Source organism: Strigops habroptila, chromosome 14 (genome assembly GCF_004027225.2).
Source record: "Strigops habroptila isolate Jane chromosome 14, bStrHab1.2.pri, whole genome shotgun sequence".
Classification (NCBI taxonomy): Eukaryota; Metazoa; Chordata; class Aves; order Psittaciformes; family Psittacidae; genus Strigops; species Strigops habroptila.
The window spans coordinates 5,704,679-5,719,999 of record NC_044290.2 but is presented as its reverse complement, the minus strand read 5'-3'; the positions used below and the strand labels follow the sequence as shown (position 1 = coordinate 5,719,999).

The 15,321-nt window shown below is 49.9% G+C and overlaps 1 protein-coding gene across 1 annotated transcript; it reads left to right on the top strand.

Moving 5' to 3' along the window:
* The first annotated feature begins 10,394 nt into the window (after positions 1-10,394).
* LOC115616684 (melanin-concentrating hormone receptor 1-like) lies at positions 10,395-14,940 on the top strand. Its single transcript, XM_030506236.1, has 2 exons — positions 10,395-10,529; positions 13,873-14,940. The coding sequence occupies exons 1-2, from the start codon at positions 10,472-10,474 to the stop codon at positions 14,925-14,927; spliced, it is 1,113 nt and encodes a 370-aa protein (XP_030362096.1). The 5' UTR covers positions 10,395-10,471; the 3' UTR covers positions 14,928-14,940.
* Positions 14,941-15,321: the final 381 nt, after the last annotated feature.

Genomic DNA, 15,321 nt, shown 5'->3' with positions numbered 1-15,321 from the left:
TGCCAGCACTGGCTCCAAGATCTGAGAGCACAAGACTCCTGCTTCTGAGTCTCACTTGTAAAAGCCAAACTTAGCAAGTCATGACCATTGCATTCCCACCAAGTGGACAAGGGGTCTGCAAAGGCCCGTACCAGACATCCGAAACATTTAAAGTATGCTATGAACCAGCTGGATGGAGATACACTTGTCCCATCTCAGCTGTGGCTCAGGCTCCTCCTTTCACTGCTGTTTAAAACTGCAAGGAATAATCCCAGCTCAACCTGGAGACTTGCTGCTGCTGGAAGAACCCCAAGGCTCCCTGTGGCACCCAGGCAGGGGGAGGCTCAGGCTGACCTTGGAGGGATGGCAGCCCTGCAGGCAGAGCAGGATTCCATAGGCACACAGGGCTGCTTTCCCTAGGTGGATGTGCAGACACTTCTGCCCAGACACTCTTCATTCAGGGTCAGAGCAGGGCTGAAGGCTGGGACCTGAACACCCGCAACACCACCACAGCAAGGCTGCAGCACCCGCATTGGTACCACAGCATCTATCCTGCAGGAAGGAAGGTGCAGGGTGAGGATGAAACTCCTGCGCTGAATCAGGCCACTGTAGAAAGCAGGTTATTGCTCAGATTTAAAACTACCCCCAGGAGCCCTTCCTGCAGCTCCTGACATTCATTCCCTCAGTCACTGAGCACCAAGAGGCAATGGGTGCCCCACTGCTGGGCTTTGGGCCTGTCCGTAAGCAGCCCAGCAAGTCTCAGTCTCATTCCTGGCACTCAGCATTCATGTTCCATCCCCGAGGACCCTTTCCTGCATTGGCATGCATCTCCTTCCATGTTATGCCCTGGATAGGCATTTCCCACCTGGCTCAGCTCTCCACCTTACTGGCCACAATGTCAAGGGCAAAGCTAGAGAGAAGGTTGGGGATCCAGATGCATGAGGTGCTTGTGTATGCATTTACTCTGCTGCCTTTTATGAATCCTCCTGACAATAGCTGTTACTGGAAGAAGTCCAAGGAGAAAAATAAGGAGGGTTGATCAGAAGGGAGATGCACTGCCCACAGGGAGGAGGAGGGATGCTGTGCTCCCAGGGACCAGGCTCTGACAGAGAAGCCTTTGGGCCGGTTTGGCCTCAGACACCTCCTGTCTCCACACGACGTGCAGCACAGCCAGTGGCCACCACCATCAGGAAGGCTTCAACGCCAAGACACATCCCAGCCCCAAGCCAGAACCTGGACACAGCTCCATGTACACATGCCCCATGAAGCTGCACATCAGCCACAGTATGAAAAGCAGCAGCGGCTGCCCTTAGCAGAGCTGGTGGTACCTGCTGGTGTCAGACAGCAACATAAACTGCACCTAGAGTCAGCTCTCCAGCAGGTAACAGGGCCTGGGAGGTGATTTGGGGAGCTCTGCTTAGCTACAGTCTTTTACAGCAAAGAAATCCCCCCACACATGCAACCTCAGGTGACCAGCCCTTGGTTACACCATTCTGCTCCAAGCTCCTCACAAAGCAACTCCACAGCTGCAGGTTGAACACGTGCGAGCTGAGATTAGAGCCTGCACCAGCCTCTGCCCTGGCACAGCAAACTCTACACACGATCCCTTCCCCTGCATCCACGTGGGAACCCAGGCAGGTACCAGCATGGGGCTCCCAGCAGGAGCAGCCATCCCACGTGCCAGCGCTCAGCTCCCGATGGACTCACCTCTCCAGGCACACGTGTGCTGCTGCTTGCACTATCCTCCCCGTGTGCCTCTTTCCTCCTCCTCCTCCATGAGCCTCCCTGTGCTGACAGTCACTTCTTTCTGGTCCTTTGCCTTTCTTTGCTCTCTGTCTCCCTTGCTTAGTCCCTCACTCAGGAAATTAAAGATAATCCTCCCTTTTTTTTGCTGCCGGATTCCCTGTTTAACATTCCCTGCGTGTGCTTGCACTGATTCAAAACAGGATTAGACTTTCTGTTGCTTTGATGTCAGTTGGGCTTTGCACTTAAGGCAGAGAGAGGAAAAAGGAAAATGTCTGTTAACAAACCTCTTGGGTTCTGCCCATCCACTTGCACCCGTCCTGGAAATGAAGGTCAGGCACATGTACGTGCAGAAACTAGGTCTCCTTCCAGCACCAACCTGGGAGGAATAGACCGACCTGCATCCCCAGCACTGCAACCTCAGCATTGGGCTTTATTCTCTGGAAAAGGACCAGTTTTCACCCTGTCTCCATTGTGACCCAGCAGCACGGAGGCTGAATGGCTCCCATGGGCTGAGGTGTCATTAATCATCAGGAAACCACAACTTGCTGGCTGTCAGGGAATATTGCAGCCCCCAGCTGCCGCATGGCAGGAGCATGCGGACCACCGGCATCGCTTCAATAGAGATCGGGGCTCAGGGCTTCCCGCCGGGAATACCCTGAGCCGCTCATTTCTAAGGGAGAAGCAGCTGCTGTGGGATGGATAAGATGGAAATCCATACACTGCTCCCTGCGATGTGATGCTTGTGCTGAGACACAGTCCATGAATCAGGCATTTCCCTCTGCTTCCTTAGGCCTGAGCTTCTCCCTTTGGAGCACAAGGACCTGGGGTTGTTTTTGCTGGCTGGTGTCCCCAACTCCAGTCCAAAGCAGACCAAGAGCAGGGGGCAATGGAGGCCTTGCAGGGGGTTTCTGCTGCCTGATGCTCCGGCTCCATTCCTGCCTGAACTTGGCTCACAGGCAATTCTGGGTAACAGGCAGATTTGGGAGCTGCAGAATTGGAGATGTTCAGATGTACCTGGAATCACCTCAGCACCTTCTGCAGGTTGTTTGAAGGAGCAGCTCCACGGGCAAGCATGGTCCAGCCATGGCCAGGACCAAGCCCTGTCCTCAGGCAGAGGCACAGCTAGTGCCTGCGGAGCAGAAGCAGGGACACACCTAAGCTCTCCCTAGGATCTGGCAGCCATAATCCCTGTGTCACCCACACCACACCATTGCACTGCAGCCCTGGCTGGCACTGCCACCACGTCGGGTATCCTCCAGGATTGCCCAGGGACTCGGGACATGCCTCTGCCAGCAGCACAGTGTCTAATCCATTTTGCCCAGTGCATGCACACAGACTTGATTAATGTCTGCAGCAAGCTCCATCCATCATCGGGGAGTAAAGGAGATTAACTGTGCAGCACGCCTGCCTCGCGTTGATCCCATTCTCCAGGCCTCCTGATTAATGGCGAGGCCGCCTTATCTGTCACGCCAGGAAACACGGATATCCGGGTGACTGGGGATGAAGGGAAGCTCTGGATGCTCGGGCTGTTGCCAAACCAGCCACAGCCCTGCCATCAGCGCCATGCCAACACACCCCTGCTCCCCATTCCCATCGCTCCCTCTCTTTGTGCTCCTTCCTCCTAGTCCTTCCCCGTTGTGCTGTCAGGGATGACCAGAGGAAGAGTGGCAACTGCAGTACTGATGCATCCCTTCAGGAATTCAATGCCTAAACCAAAGTGTAGGGCTCCATCTACCCTCAACAGTCAGTGGCGAAGATGTTACTCCCCATCCATGGAGAGAACTCGAATAAGCCAATTTGGAGGCCTGGAGTAACCTCGGCAAATCCCATCCTGGGGCCACGGGTAAGGCTGCGGCTGATCAGCGCTGCGGAGGGCAGCCGCTCATCCCGGCTCTTCCCTGAGAGGACACACGTGTAAAGAGGATGCAGGGAATTAGCAGTGCCATCTGGACGGGCTCCAGCTCCAGCCCCTGGCTCACCGCTGATGCTTCATTAACAGCTCCCTCCTTTCAGCTCCCGTCTCCTTGGCTTCTGCCGTGATCAGCTGGGCTGGAGTTTTGTTGTCTTGGGTTATTTCCAAGTGGAAATTATTTCTCATTTCTTTTAACAATCAGGACACAGAGAAAGAGACAGGAGAGGGAGGAATTTCCAGGAGATGAAAGGGCAGGATTAAGGACACGGCTTTTGCTTTGTTATCCCTCTAGTGTGCCTAAGAAATTCCTTTCCGGAAAAGGCTTTAATTAACTATGTTTTTCTGACAGGAAAGAAACCTGGACCTGGAGATAGGACTGACAATCCCGGCTGCAACCTCAGCAGATTCATAAACACGAGCTCTTAGCACAGTGCATTTCAGTTTGCTTTACAAAGGCACTGACTGTCATCCCAGTCTGGAAAATAAGGCACAGAGGGGAAAAAACCAGGCATGAGCAAGGCTGCCGTGCTTGGCGCCGGGAGGAATAGGATCCGAGTGCACTGAACCGCAGGGCTACAGTGGCCCAAGATGTGGGAAGGGACCTTTACACAGAGGAATAAGCCAGTATAAATATCTCCATTGCCTTCTAGACCAACAGCCCTTCTCACACAACAGGAGAAATCAGGGGGAGAGGAGAGAAAGAGGCCCGGTGGCAAACTGGGACATTTAGAAAGCATTGCACTGATGTGTCTGCATCCTCTACTGCCACAAACCCCTCCAGGAACCGAGTCAATCAAAAATAACATTTGGGGCTGATTTTTATCCAGATGAACTCTCTCCAATATTTTAAGGCACCAGTAAAACAGCCAACTTCTGGTTTGTTTAACCCTTCTTCTGAAACCTGCACTGGGTGTGAGAGAGAGCATCATCTCAGAAAGCATCTTGTTCTGTGAGCTTGACCTGCAAACCTGGATGTGGTCCTGGGTCTGCCCATCCACAGCAGCACCCCAGTCACCTCCCTGTGCCCCAACCCACTTAGTCTTTCTGCAGCTCATCTTCCTATGTAGGCCTGGACACAAAAGGCCAAAGATCCATGCAGGTTTCCAGGGAAGCCTCATACAATAACACTAACTCCTCGCAGGGAAACTGGTCCATCTGAGAATGGCGTTTGCCCTTTTTTGAGCCATGTTAAACAGAGAGCTCAAACTGAACCCACATCTTGCTCCTCTCCCATCTTTCCAACTAATGAATTCCCAGCTGATAGCAAATGCCAATTGTTGTTGCTGAAACATCTGCCTCTGCTCTCAGCATTTACCACCCCAAGAGGCTTAACTGGTTTACCAATTACTGCTTCCATAAATGAGCATTGTTTTACTTTTCCATTATAATTTTAAAAGGTTCCCACCTCTTCCAGTGCCCTCAGCCACTGCCTCCAACCCCGGCAGAAGCCTCCGTGCCCAGCAGCAGCAAGGGCACATATGGCTGATGTGCCAGGGGGGAAGCAGAGAGAGAACAAACATCTGCCTGCTCCAGCGAGCCAATTGCTGAAGTGGGAAGAGCTTTTCCTAGGGGCTCTGCAGGTCCACATCAAGAGGGTTTGCCATCCTGTGCTACCACTGCTAACGGCCCCTCTCTCAACACAAGACTTCAGGCTCACTGGTGATTTAATTCCTTATTCATTGTACAAGTTCTGTGCTTCTCTGAGTCTTCTGCAACCTAAGGATTTCCTGGGAGATGCTGTACCAAATGCTTTACTGGACTTAAGGTACATTCAGTGTACTGCAGCTCAAAAATCAGCTACTACTGCTTTCCTCCCTCTAGCACCTCCTCAGAATGAGGCAGCAGGATTGCAGTCTTTGGTTATAAAACACCAACTCTTTTCCTTTTATTATTAGCTCTGTCATAAATCCTTGCTCTTGGATTTGCAATTTCATGTGACAGCTCTTTCCAGGCACTGACGGGAGTTTATCTTGTCTCCTTGATGAACCTCTCAGGATTTTTAGTTTTGCTTCATCTCAAATCTCTAATTTTCATTTCCAAGTTCATCATCATCATTCCTATTGAAAAGGGTGGCAGAGCACTCATTTTGGGTTGGGCAGACATCTCTTCTTGGTCATCAATCCCTTTGCATTAATCCTGTTCTGCCTCCTCTTGAGCGCCATGCAAAGTTATCTGTGAGCTACTCATCTGAGCCAAAACTTTTCCTCCTTATTCATAGTCAGGAGGAATTCAGGTTACAGTTGCCTCCTCCTGATGCTGGTGCCTGTTCTTGTAAAAGGGAAGCACATTGATTAACACCATCCACCCTGTGGCAGGATTTGCCTCCCTGGGGCTCCTGGCTCTTGGTCCAAGAGCTGCCAGCAGCTTCTTATCTCTGATGACAGGATCTGCCTGTGTCATGGAGCGTGCATCCGTGTCCCTGACCTCGGCACATCATGGAGCCCGCCAGCCTCCTGGCTTCCCTGTCACAGGGCAAGCCCTGCTTGGCCCCTTCTTGTTATTTTTGGCTGTGCTTTTGTCTCTGGGCTCCTCTAACCTTTAGCAATGAAAACAGAACCACAGAAAGCTGCTGCCCTGGCCTTTAGCTGGCAACGAGCAACCAGAATGGGCAGAGGCTGAAGGCTGAAACCTCAAATTAGCAGCGTGGGACTGGAAAGAGCCAGCAGTGACCAGGCAGCTCAGACCTGCCATTTCAAGGGCAGGACTCCTGTGGGGAGAGAGGAGGTGGTCATCTGGTTTCAGATAAATGCCCACTTTCTGCTACTTAATTAGAAATCCAGCACAGATAGGAGGGTTTAGGTGATTGTGTAGCTAGGGATCCCTGTAAAGCCATGTGTGACTACGGAGCTGTGGAGAAAGGGAATTCATCCTGCTGTGGTCATTAGACACACACACACGTATACAAGAAAGCTGGGAGATGGGAAACAGGGGTTTACTCATGGCTCTGTCTCAGGCCACAGCTCCATGTTCATTAATACCAGCTCAGGACAATACCAGATCACACAGTAGCACTGATGTGAATTTAATCAGGCATTGAGACATGACAGCAACTTCTTTCCAATCAGCCACACACATCTAGATCGATGGCAGCAATGCCCAAGTCACCAAGTTGCCTTGAGGAAGCTATTCCTTCAGACCTTTGGATTTGCTGTGTTGGGGGATTTTTTTAAATCAAATGATTACATTCAGCATACATCCATCTGTGCAGATACAAGAAGTTGTGTTGGGATAATCATTGCAGGAAGATGGATAAGGTGCTGCCTAAGCCAGCACTGTTGTAGAGAGAATTACTGTCAATTTTTGACCTCAAGCTTAGGATCTGGCTTTAGGGAAATAATTTGACTTTCCACATTTTCCTTCCCTGTAAATGAGAAGTGATAGCAAAGACTCACTTTTCAGAATCAAGTGAGGTAAAAAGCATCAGTAGTTGAAAACTACTTTACCAGTCTTGCCTGAAAAGGTGTGAGACTGATGTGCAGCTATCGGACAGAGACAACAATATTCAAGTCCTCAGCCAGAATGGAAGGTTGATGCACCACATCTAACACATCCTGAATGAAATCATCTCTACCCCGAGGCCATTGCAAGGGAAAAACTTCACCCATTAGCTATTTGATCAATACAAACAAAGACAAAGAGCTGAGCAATAAAAATGTGACGCCCATTCTGTAAGTCTGGAGTTGCAAGTAAGGAAACCAGCGAGTTAGAGGGGAGGATTTGCAACTTGGCTCTTTGTGAAGGCACCTCTCTCCAGAGCGCAAATCAGAGTAGTAGCTAGGTGCTAAATAAATACTTAGTAAGTGGGAAAGTCTCCATTTAATGAGAAATTATTTGGAGAAACAAGCTGGGGAAATGGTTTCAGTAGCGCGGTAACAGAAGCCGGCGCTGCCTCCTGCCCCATGGGATGCTGTGGTTCTACTCATGTTGCGTAAGACAGGATCTCCAGCTGGGACAGATGCAGGAAATATAACTCATTACTGAAATGCAGGAGCCTTTCAGGGTTAAACCACTGTTAGACCAGCCAGATTCATTCCTGAGTCGCAGAATTTGCCTAGCAGCAGCTTTGGAAGATTACTATCTTTCTTCATAACAGTGATGTTGCAGACAGGATGGTCTAAGTGTAGTGGTGATGCCAAGTCTGTAAAAAGAAGTAATTTTTTTTCCTCTTTTATGTTGAAGGGCTGAGCTCCATTTCCACACCTTTATCTAACATCATTAGGCTGTCAAGATGGCAGTTCCATGCTTAAATGTTAATTACTATATCTCTCTTTTAAGATGCATTTTCAAGCGGTTAGTGCCTAAATCTTCCTTGCAATTACATGGAGTGGTTAGTACAACCCCTTGGCTGTATCCTGAGGTCCTTAAGAGCTCATCCCTGCTGCAGTTTCCAGTAGACGAGCACTCACAGAGCTAGTCCTTCAGAGAGCTGCTGTCTTCAAGTGTCCAGCCAGATAATGAGCCCATTACTGTGCCTGCTCCTTCTGGCAATGAGTCCTACGCATGAGCAGGCTGTGCACCACCAGTTGCTGCAGTTAACGTTCCTCTCCGTTCTATCCCTTCAACTTGATGGGGCTGGTTTTACAGGGCCCAGCCATTGTTGGGACAAGAACTTCTATAGATTATTGACATAGCAAAAAGGGAGAACCAAACCTTGTCAAAGCTGAATATAAAAGCTCAGTAATAAAAGTCACTCAGCCTTGCTAGTGAAGCAAATCTTGAAGTGCTGAGCACAGATTTGTCATTACAGCTGTGACATGTGCACCAGGGATGGACTGGCTGTGGTTTGTTATGCCCCTACAGCTGGGAAGAGAAATTACAGCTTCCTCAAATGCGAGGCTGTTTCTAAGTGAACAGCAATATTTGAGATCACAAATTAAAAATCATGCTGTGCTTTGGAAACTGCTGCATTCAAATGTCAGGTTCTTTCTTTGAAAGCTGTAAGATAGCTCATTCCTCTCCACGGAAATTGAGTAGGAGCTTGTCTACACAGGCAAAGTGGAACAGCAACTGCACACCAGTTTCACATGCAAACACTCATACTCTGTACTTCAAGACTGAGTTAAGCAAAATTACACAAAGGCATTCACTAGAGAGGACAACGGCCCTCCTGCCTTAGCTCCCAACATCCCAGTGCACAAACCATAGCTTGCTTCGCAGTTGTAACCCCACAGATGAACATTAACATTTGCCCAAGATGAGAGGGAAAAAAAGTTCTTTTAAGAAAATATTAAGTGTCTGAGAAACAGCACTTTTTTGCAAGCTACACAGGTTCAAAACTGGCTTATATACCATGGGTAAAACCTCTTGGGCAAATCACTGACTGAGGCAACTCCAGAGACCCAGCAAAAATCTCACAGCAGAGCAGACAAATTGGTCCCAGCCTGTCTCCAGTTCCCAAGAGCTATAATGCCTGGGTAAAGCATGCTCTGGATTTGTCTGCTGCTGGTCCACTAGAGGACAACCTAATAATGATGAACTCCTTTGGCTTCCATAGTAAAAGGCCCATACTGAAAATGCGGCTGCCAAATTGGGCTTACAGATGCCCATCCTGGCATTGCTGCTGCTGTGTGTGCTGGGCCTCTTTTTTAACATATTACTTCTAGTCCCAAATGATACAGACTTGTAAAGCTCCAAAAACTGACTCCTACAGTTGATGCCACCCTTTGCAACTACAGAGAAAGAGACAGAAGCGAGATTTCCAGACAGACAGAGATAGATTTTATACAGCAAACCCAAACCCCTAACACTGCACTTTACTACAGAGGAAAAGCTGCCCGTTGCTGCTGGATTTCTTGCAGACTCCTGACATACCACGCTCTTTTGGTGCGGGAAATACACAGAGACATATAATAGTCATTTTGCCCTAGTAACATATAATTTATCAAACCATAATGGAGGAACTCAACTCATATATAAAGAGTGGGCAGGAAGCACAACAAAATCATCAGCTCGAAGCCCCAGAAAACAGCAGGCTACTGTTCTGGGAAGGCAAATAAAGGGCAAAGCAGCTTCTCAAAAAGCAAAGGGCTTCTCGCCTGGTATTATTAAGGAAAAAAATAGAACACAAATAAAATCTGAGCTAGCAGTAGTGCTCATTTCTGGAGCTAGGAAGTAAATGAGCTGTGGCAAGAAACGGAACAGCAGAAAACAGCAGAGAATTAATTACAAGTGAAGTGTCTCAGATTGGAATTAGAGTTAGAGGGGTCAGAGGGTCAAAGTAACAGAGTTTTCAGTGGGTAATTTGGTGCCTTGACATCCCTCGGCCCCGCTATTAAAGATGTGCCAGTGACTCAGGGATGAAAAGTGCATATGTCTCTGCAAGACAGCAGAACACACACTGAAGAAGGCAGATCAGAGCTGAAGTCTGATACACCTCTCCTACTGTCGATAGCGAGGCCAGGCTGGCTGTAATTGGGAGGGCACAGATCCCACCCCTCCCTTCGGGAGCCACTTGGGGAAGCGATGTGAAGGGGCACTGCCCAGCCCCTGGCCGGGAGTCAGCCCCCTCCCGCTGGAGGAGGGCAGCTCCCCCCGGCCCCACTCAGCTCCGGCATCCCTCCCAACCGACGACGGCGGAGGGATGCTCTCGGAATACGTGGAGTCAGCTGCTCTTTGATGTCAGTACCTACTCCGGGCTCGGCGGGGCGGGAGTGGGCGAGCGGAGCGCAGCGCAGCCGAGTCGCAGCCTTCGCTCGCCGGCTGCAGGAGGGCTCCTGCCTCCCGCTCTCTGCCCACCTCGTCGGGGAAAGAGGAGGCTCCCACCCCATCGCCGCCGCGGATCCACCGAGGGAACTTGCCCAACTTCCTCCATCCCTGCCACCGGGACTCACTGCCATGGCCCCCACCAACTCCTCCCGCAACTTCTCGGCGCCGGAGGCTCGGAACGGCTCAGGTGAGCAGGGGCTGCGCGGGGCGGCGGCGCACCAACCTGGGGGAGGGCGCGGAGAGCTTGCTGGGGGCAAATCCGCTTGCTCATGGGTCTTGTGCTGCTCTGCGGTGCTGAGCCCGGTGCTGTTCGTACCCCATGAAGTGGGAGATGCAGGGACACCCCCAGCACCCCCCACCCCGGACCGCCGGCAGGGGCGAGCCACCTTCAGCACCCGCGGGCGGACAGCTCCCGGGACACCCCCTGGAGCCCGACCACCGCTGCTGGCCCCCATGGCTTGAAGCGATTCTACGCTTTGGCTGTGAGGCTGTAACACCACCAGCAGCCTGTCTGTCATAGCTGTAAAGAAGAGATGGACCAGCTTCGCTAGACAGGGAGGGGAATGAGACACAGACAATATGAGACATCTCTGGAGAGGGAGGCAAAGATCCTCATCATTCTGTGTTTTCCATACCACCACTATTCACAAATCAATAGTTCTTGATGGTGCAGGTTGGTGACACTCTTCAACAGAAGGTGTTTTGACTCCCTCTGCACCAGCATGTCCTTTATAAACTGAAAGCGTGCTTTAGGTGCTTCCTTCTGAAATGCAGTAAAGATGTAGTTTCTTATGTGTTTGGGCATGGCTGAGGGCAACAATCACCTTAGAGGAAAAAAAAATAGGTCCGTCCTCATTCAGCTCACACAGTGCAGTCTCCTCTGGGACTTTAAAGAGTAACAGGGCAGCCACAGATCTACAAACAAGGACAAGTCAATGCCTGAAGTAGCTGTTTCAGTAAAAGTACAGCCACTTGGGTGTACACAGAAGCAGCGCTGAAAATTCAGATTCAATGATCTCAAGATGAAAGAGACTTTAGAAATAACTTTTGAGTATTTGACAGACATACACTTCTGACTCCTGCTTGTAATACACACATGAACGATTACTTCACACTAGCTTCCAGCTAGTAACACTTGAGAGTCCTCCTTGTACAAATACCAGCAGCAGGGAAGATGCTACAGTGCTGTATACAGACTACCTCTCACCCAAAGCCTTCAGGCTTGCACACATTCTGCTTTAAGGCCAGCTTAGCTCATTCCAAGTGTTACAGGATCACCATGAGCACTGTATTGATTATACTGCAGGAAAAGGACATTTTTGTCTCAATTTCCAGCTAACCAAGTGGCCTTTACATTTCACTCATAAAATCCATTTCCACTACATTTATTAAAAGTTTGGGGCTAAGAGACTGGAGAACAGAACTCAATAGCTATGTGCAGAACAGCAGGACATCCTCCAATTTCTAGTCTGCCACCTTTGAGCATTAAGGAGGTGTGAGATCTGTTTGGATGTGCAGGGGATCCACAGGCTGGATACTGAAGACTAAGGGTCAGGCCTCAATAGGGTGCTGATGGCAGCATGTTATCTACCAAAAGCCATGCAACATGGGGCATTTCCTTACATTAATGAGCAGCCAGAAGGAACAGGGACCATTTGAACCCACACAAATGACCTGGACCAGGCTTTTTTGTCTTATCAACCAAAGCTGGCTTCCACCTACAGGCCCCTTCCAGTTCTGTGCCTCATTGGCTCCTATCCCTTATATGTATAGAGGCTTTCTGATAAAATGGTGCAGCAACTGCTCTATTGGATTCTAATCTTGGCCTTGCATATGCCTAAGCTGGCTGCTTTCTAGTGCCAGAAGGACTGAGACAGTGGCTGCTCACGTCCTGCTTCTAGGAGCACTGAAATATGACATAGAGGTGATATGTCACATAGTTTTCCAGCCACAGGCCAGGCGTGCAGCCCCAGCTACCTTCCCAATTCAGTCAAGATCCTCTGTCACATCAAAGTAAACCTGGAGAAGTTTGTACTCAAGAATTCTAGACGTCGAAGTCAGCAAATACCACCTCAGCAAACAGACACTGCTTTGGCAGAGACACCACCTCATGAGCATCTGTTATTTCACTTTACCTCCTTTTCCAGATTTCCCTAGGTTCCGTTGGAGGAGACTTCCCCACTTCTCCTACAGCTGCAGGCTGCTAAGGACATGGAATAGTACAGTGACTGAAAGCATTTCCAATTACCACCACATTGAATCATCTGCAATTCAGTGAAAGACACATGCAGCCCAGGCTTAGGGACTGTTTTGCATGTCTGTAACAGCCATACAACTCACACAAAGCCTTCCCCTAGAAAAAACACCACCACATCCCATAGGAGAGGAGTAATGAGATTTGCCTTAGCTGAGAAGGGTGATTTCAGACTCCATCACACCCTGCACATGGCAGTCTTGCAGAACAGAGTGCACCACAACCAGTGCCTCAGACACCACCTTCTGTGCCCGAGAGCAGACATCCCTATTGGTTGGCACTGAGGGCTTGTGGCTTCAAAACACGGTTTTAAACCCAGGTTAGGGACAAGGCAAATGTGAATTTGATTGTGTTTGGGCCTCCTACTCCAAGGGCAACAATCAGATGTCAGTGCTGATAAGCTAGGTGTTAACAGGCAAGAGTTTTTCCTTGGAAACCCACCTACCTCCGGAACTCAGACAGCAGCTTTAAGCTGTGTTTTTCTCCTTGTAGAACTAGGACATTCCCTGTTGAAGGGCCACTCTGAAATACACTCCCAAATCCCTGCCTGGCCACACACCTGGATTTCTTTCTAGAAAAGAAACTAGAAAGAGGGAGAGGGGCAGGGAAGGAACATGGAAAGGAGTGCATGCTCCTGCCTAACCCTGACCACATAGCTGGGGCACAGCCAGGGTACAGTCCTGGATCTCACAACAGAGATAAGCGTTAGTTATCTGCCTGCACGGCCAATGAACTCTGTGTGTCGTGCTGTACAACAGCTAAACCACCCAGCAGATGAGCCGAAGCTTTCTGACAACAGCTTGAGCATTGACTAGATCCAGATTTTGGCACCTCCTTAGAGGCTTCACTTCTCCCATGTGCAAAGCACCAGCTGCCTCACCCATTCCCCTCAAAAATAGCTGGGTAACCAGCACACCCTGGAGGAGAAGTTACTATTGACTCTATCAGACACTGGTGAGTGCAGAAGCACACCAGTCTAATGTTAGTTCCCAAAAAAAGAGCTGGGAAATTTCAGAGCAGAACAGAAGTGCATCAGGAAAGCTCAGGAAAGATGTCTACACATGGACACATTTGGGGGGTGTGCTGCATGTAGTGAGTAGCAGAGAAAGAAGTGTCAAATCCCCAGCTAAGCCTCTCCCAGTCTCAAACAGAGGGTCTTAAGCATCATTCCAAGCTACACCTTTGAGGGGGATCCAGCTGCAGGACAGGGCAAGCACAGAGAGGTGTAAGGAGATTGCCTCTGGGTTGCACTCACTGCTTTGGTTTGTTTTGGCAGTAGCAGAGAAGCCAGCACCGTACACCAATGTGATCATGCCTAGTCTCTTCAGCATCATCTGTTTCCTGGGCATTGTGGGGAACCTCATTGTCATCTACACTATCGTCAAGAAGAAGAAACTGAGATGCAAACAGACCGTGCCAGATATTTTCATCTTCAACCTCTCCATTGTGGACCTCCTCTTCCTCTTGGGCATGCCCTTCCTCATCCACCAGCTCCTAGGCAATGGCTCATGGTACTTTGGAGCTCCTCTATGCACCATCATCACTGCTTTGGACACAAACAGCCAGATCACCAGCACCAACATCCTTACAGTGATGACACTGGACCGCTACCTGGCGACTGTTTACCCTCTAAAATCTACCTATGTCCGCACCCCATGTGTTGCAGCCCTAGTTATCTGCTTGGTGTGGCTCCTTTCCTTCTTGACCATCATTCCCGTGTGGATGTATGCAGGTCTTATGCCTCTGGAGGATGGAACCGTCCGTTGTGCTCTCTTGCTTCCCAACCCAGAGACTGATATCTACTGGTTTACCCTCTACCAGTTCATGCTGGCATTTGCTGTGCCATTGATTGTAATCTGTGTGGTCTATTTTAAGATCCTCCAGCACATGGCCACCACCGTGGTCCCATTGCCCCAAAGGAGCCTCCAGGTTCGTACAAAGAAAGTCACCCGCATGGCAGTTGCCATCTGCTCAGCCTTTTTTATCTGTTGGGCTCCCTTCTACATTCTCCAGCTGGTTCACCTCGGCATCGACACACCATCCATGGCCTTCTTTTATGCCTACAACTTTGCCATTAGCTTGGGCTATGCCAACAGTTGCCTCAACCCCTTCCTCTACATTGCCCTCAGCGAGACCTTCAAGCGCCAGTTCTTAGTGGCCATCCGTCCTGCCAAAGAGCCATGTCGCAACAGCAGCTCCCTCAACAACAACAGCATGACAGAGGCCAGCGTGTGTCTGAAGCTGGCACCAGAATCCACTCAGCAGACTCAGTTTCTGGAGGACTTTTCCCCACGTTCAGTAGCTCTGCCTGTGACTGTGGCTGTTCACTAGGGCACTCTGAAGTGACCACCTTCACATCTGTGAGTCGATGGAGAAGCAGCAGCTTCAGGCAATTCTTGGTGAAGCGTATGAACTACAAGCTTCCACCTCCAAGAGTCCAGGTGCCTCTCTTTGTCATTGCAGGGCTCTGCTCCTACACTGCCCTTGGCCTAGGAGATGCTGCATACTGCTGCTTCTTTCCCCTCGTGCATGGCAGGGCTCTGTCACACAAGACACTGGGCCCCCAAAGAGGATGAACGGAAAAGAGGCAAAGAACAGAAAGAGGATTTCAAGGGGAAATGTTCACCCTGGAAGAATAAAACCTTTATCAACAATACTGCCTGATGATTCCTCTGGGCCTGATCAGGGTTCCTAAGCAGCATGTCAATACAGAGCTTCCTCATTC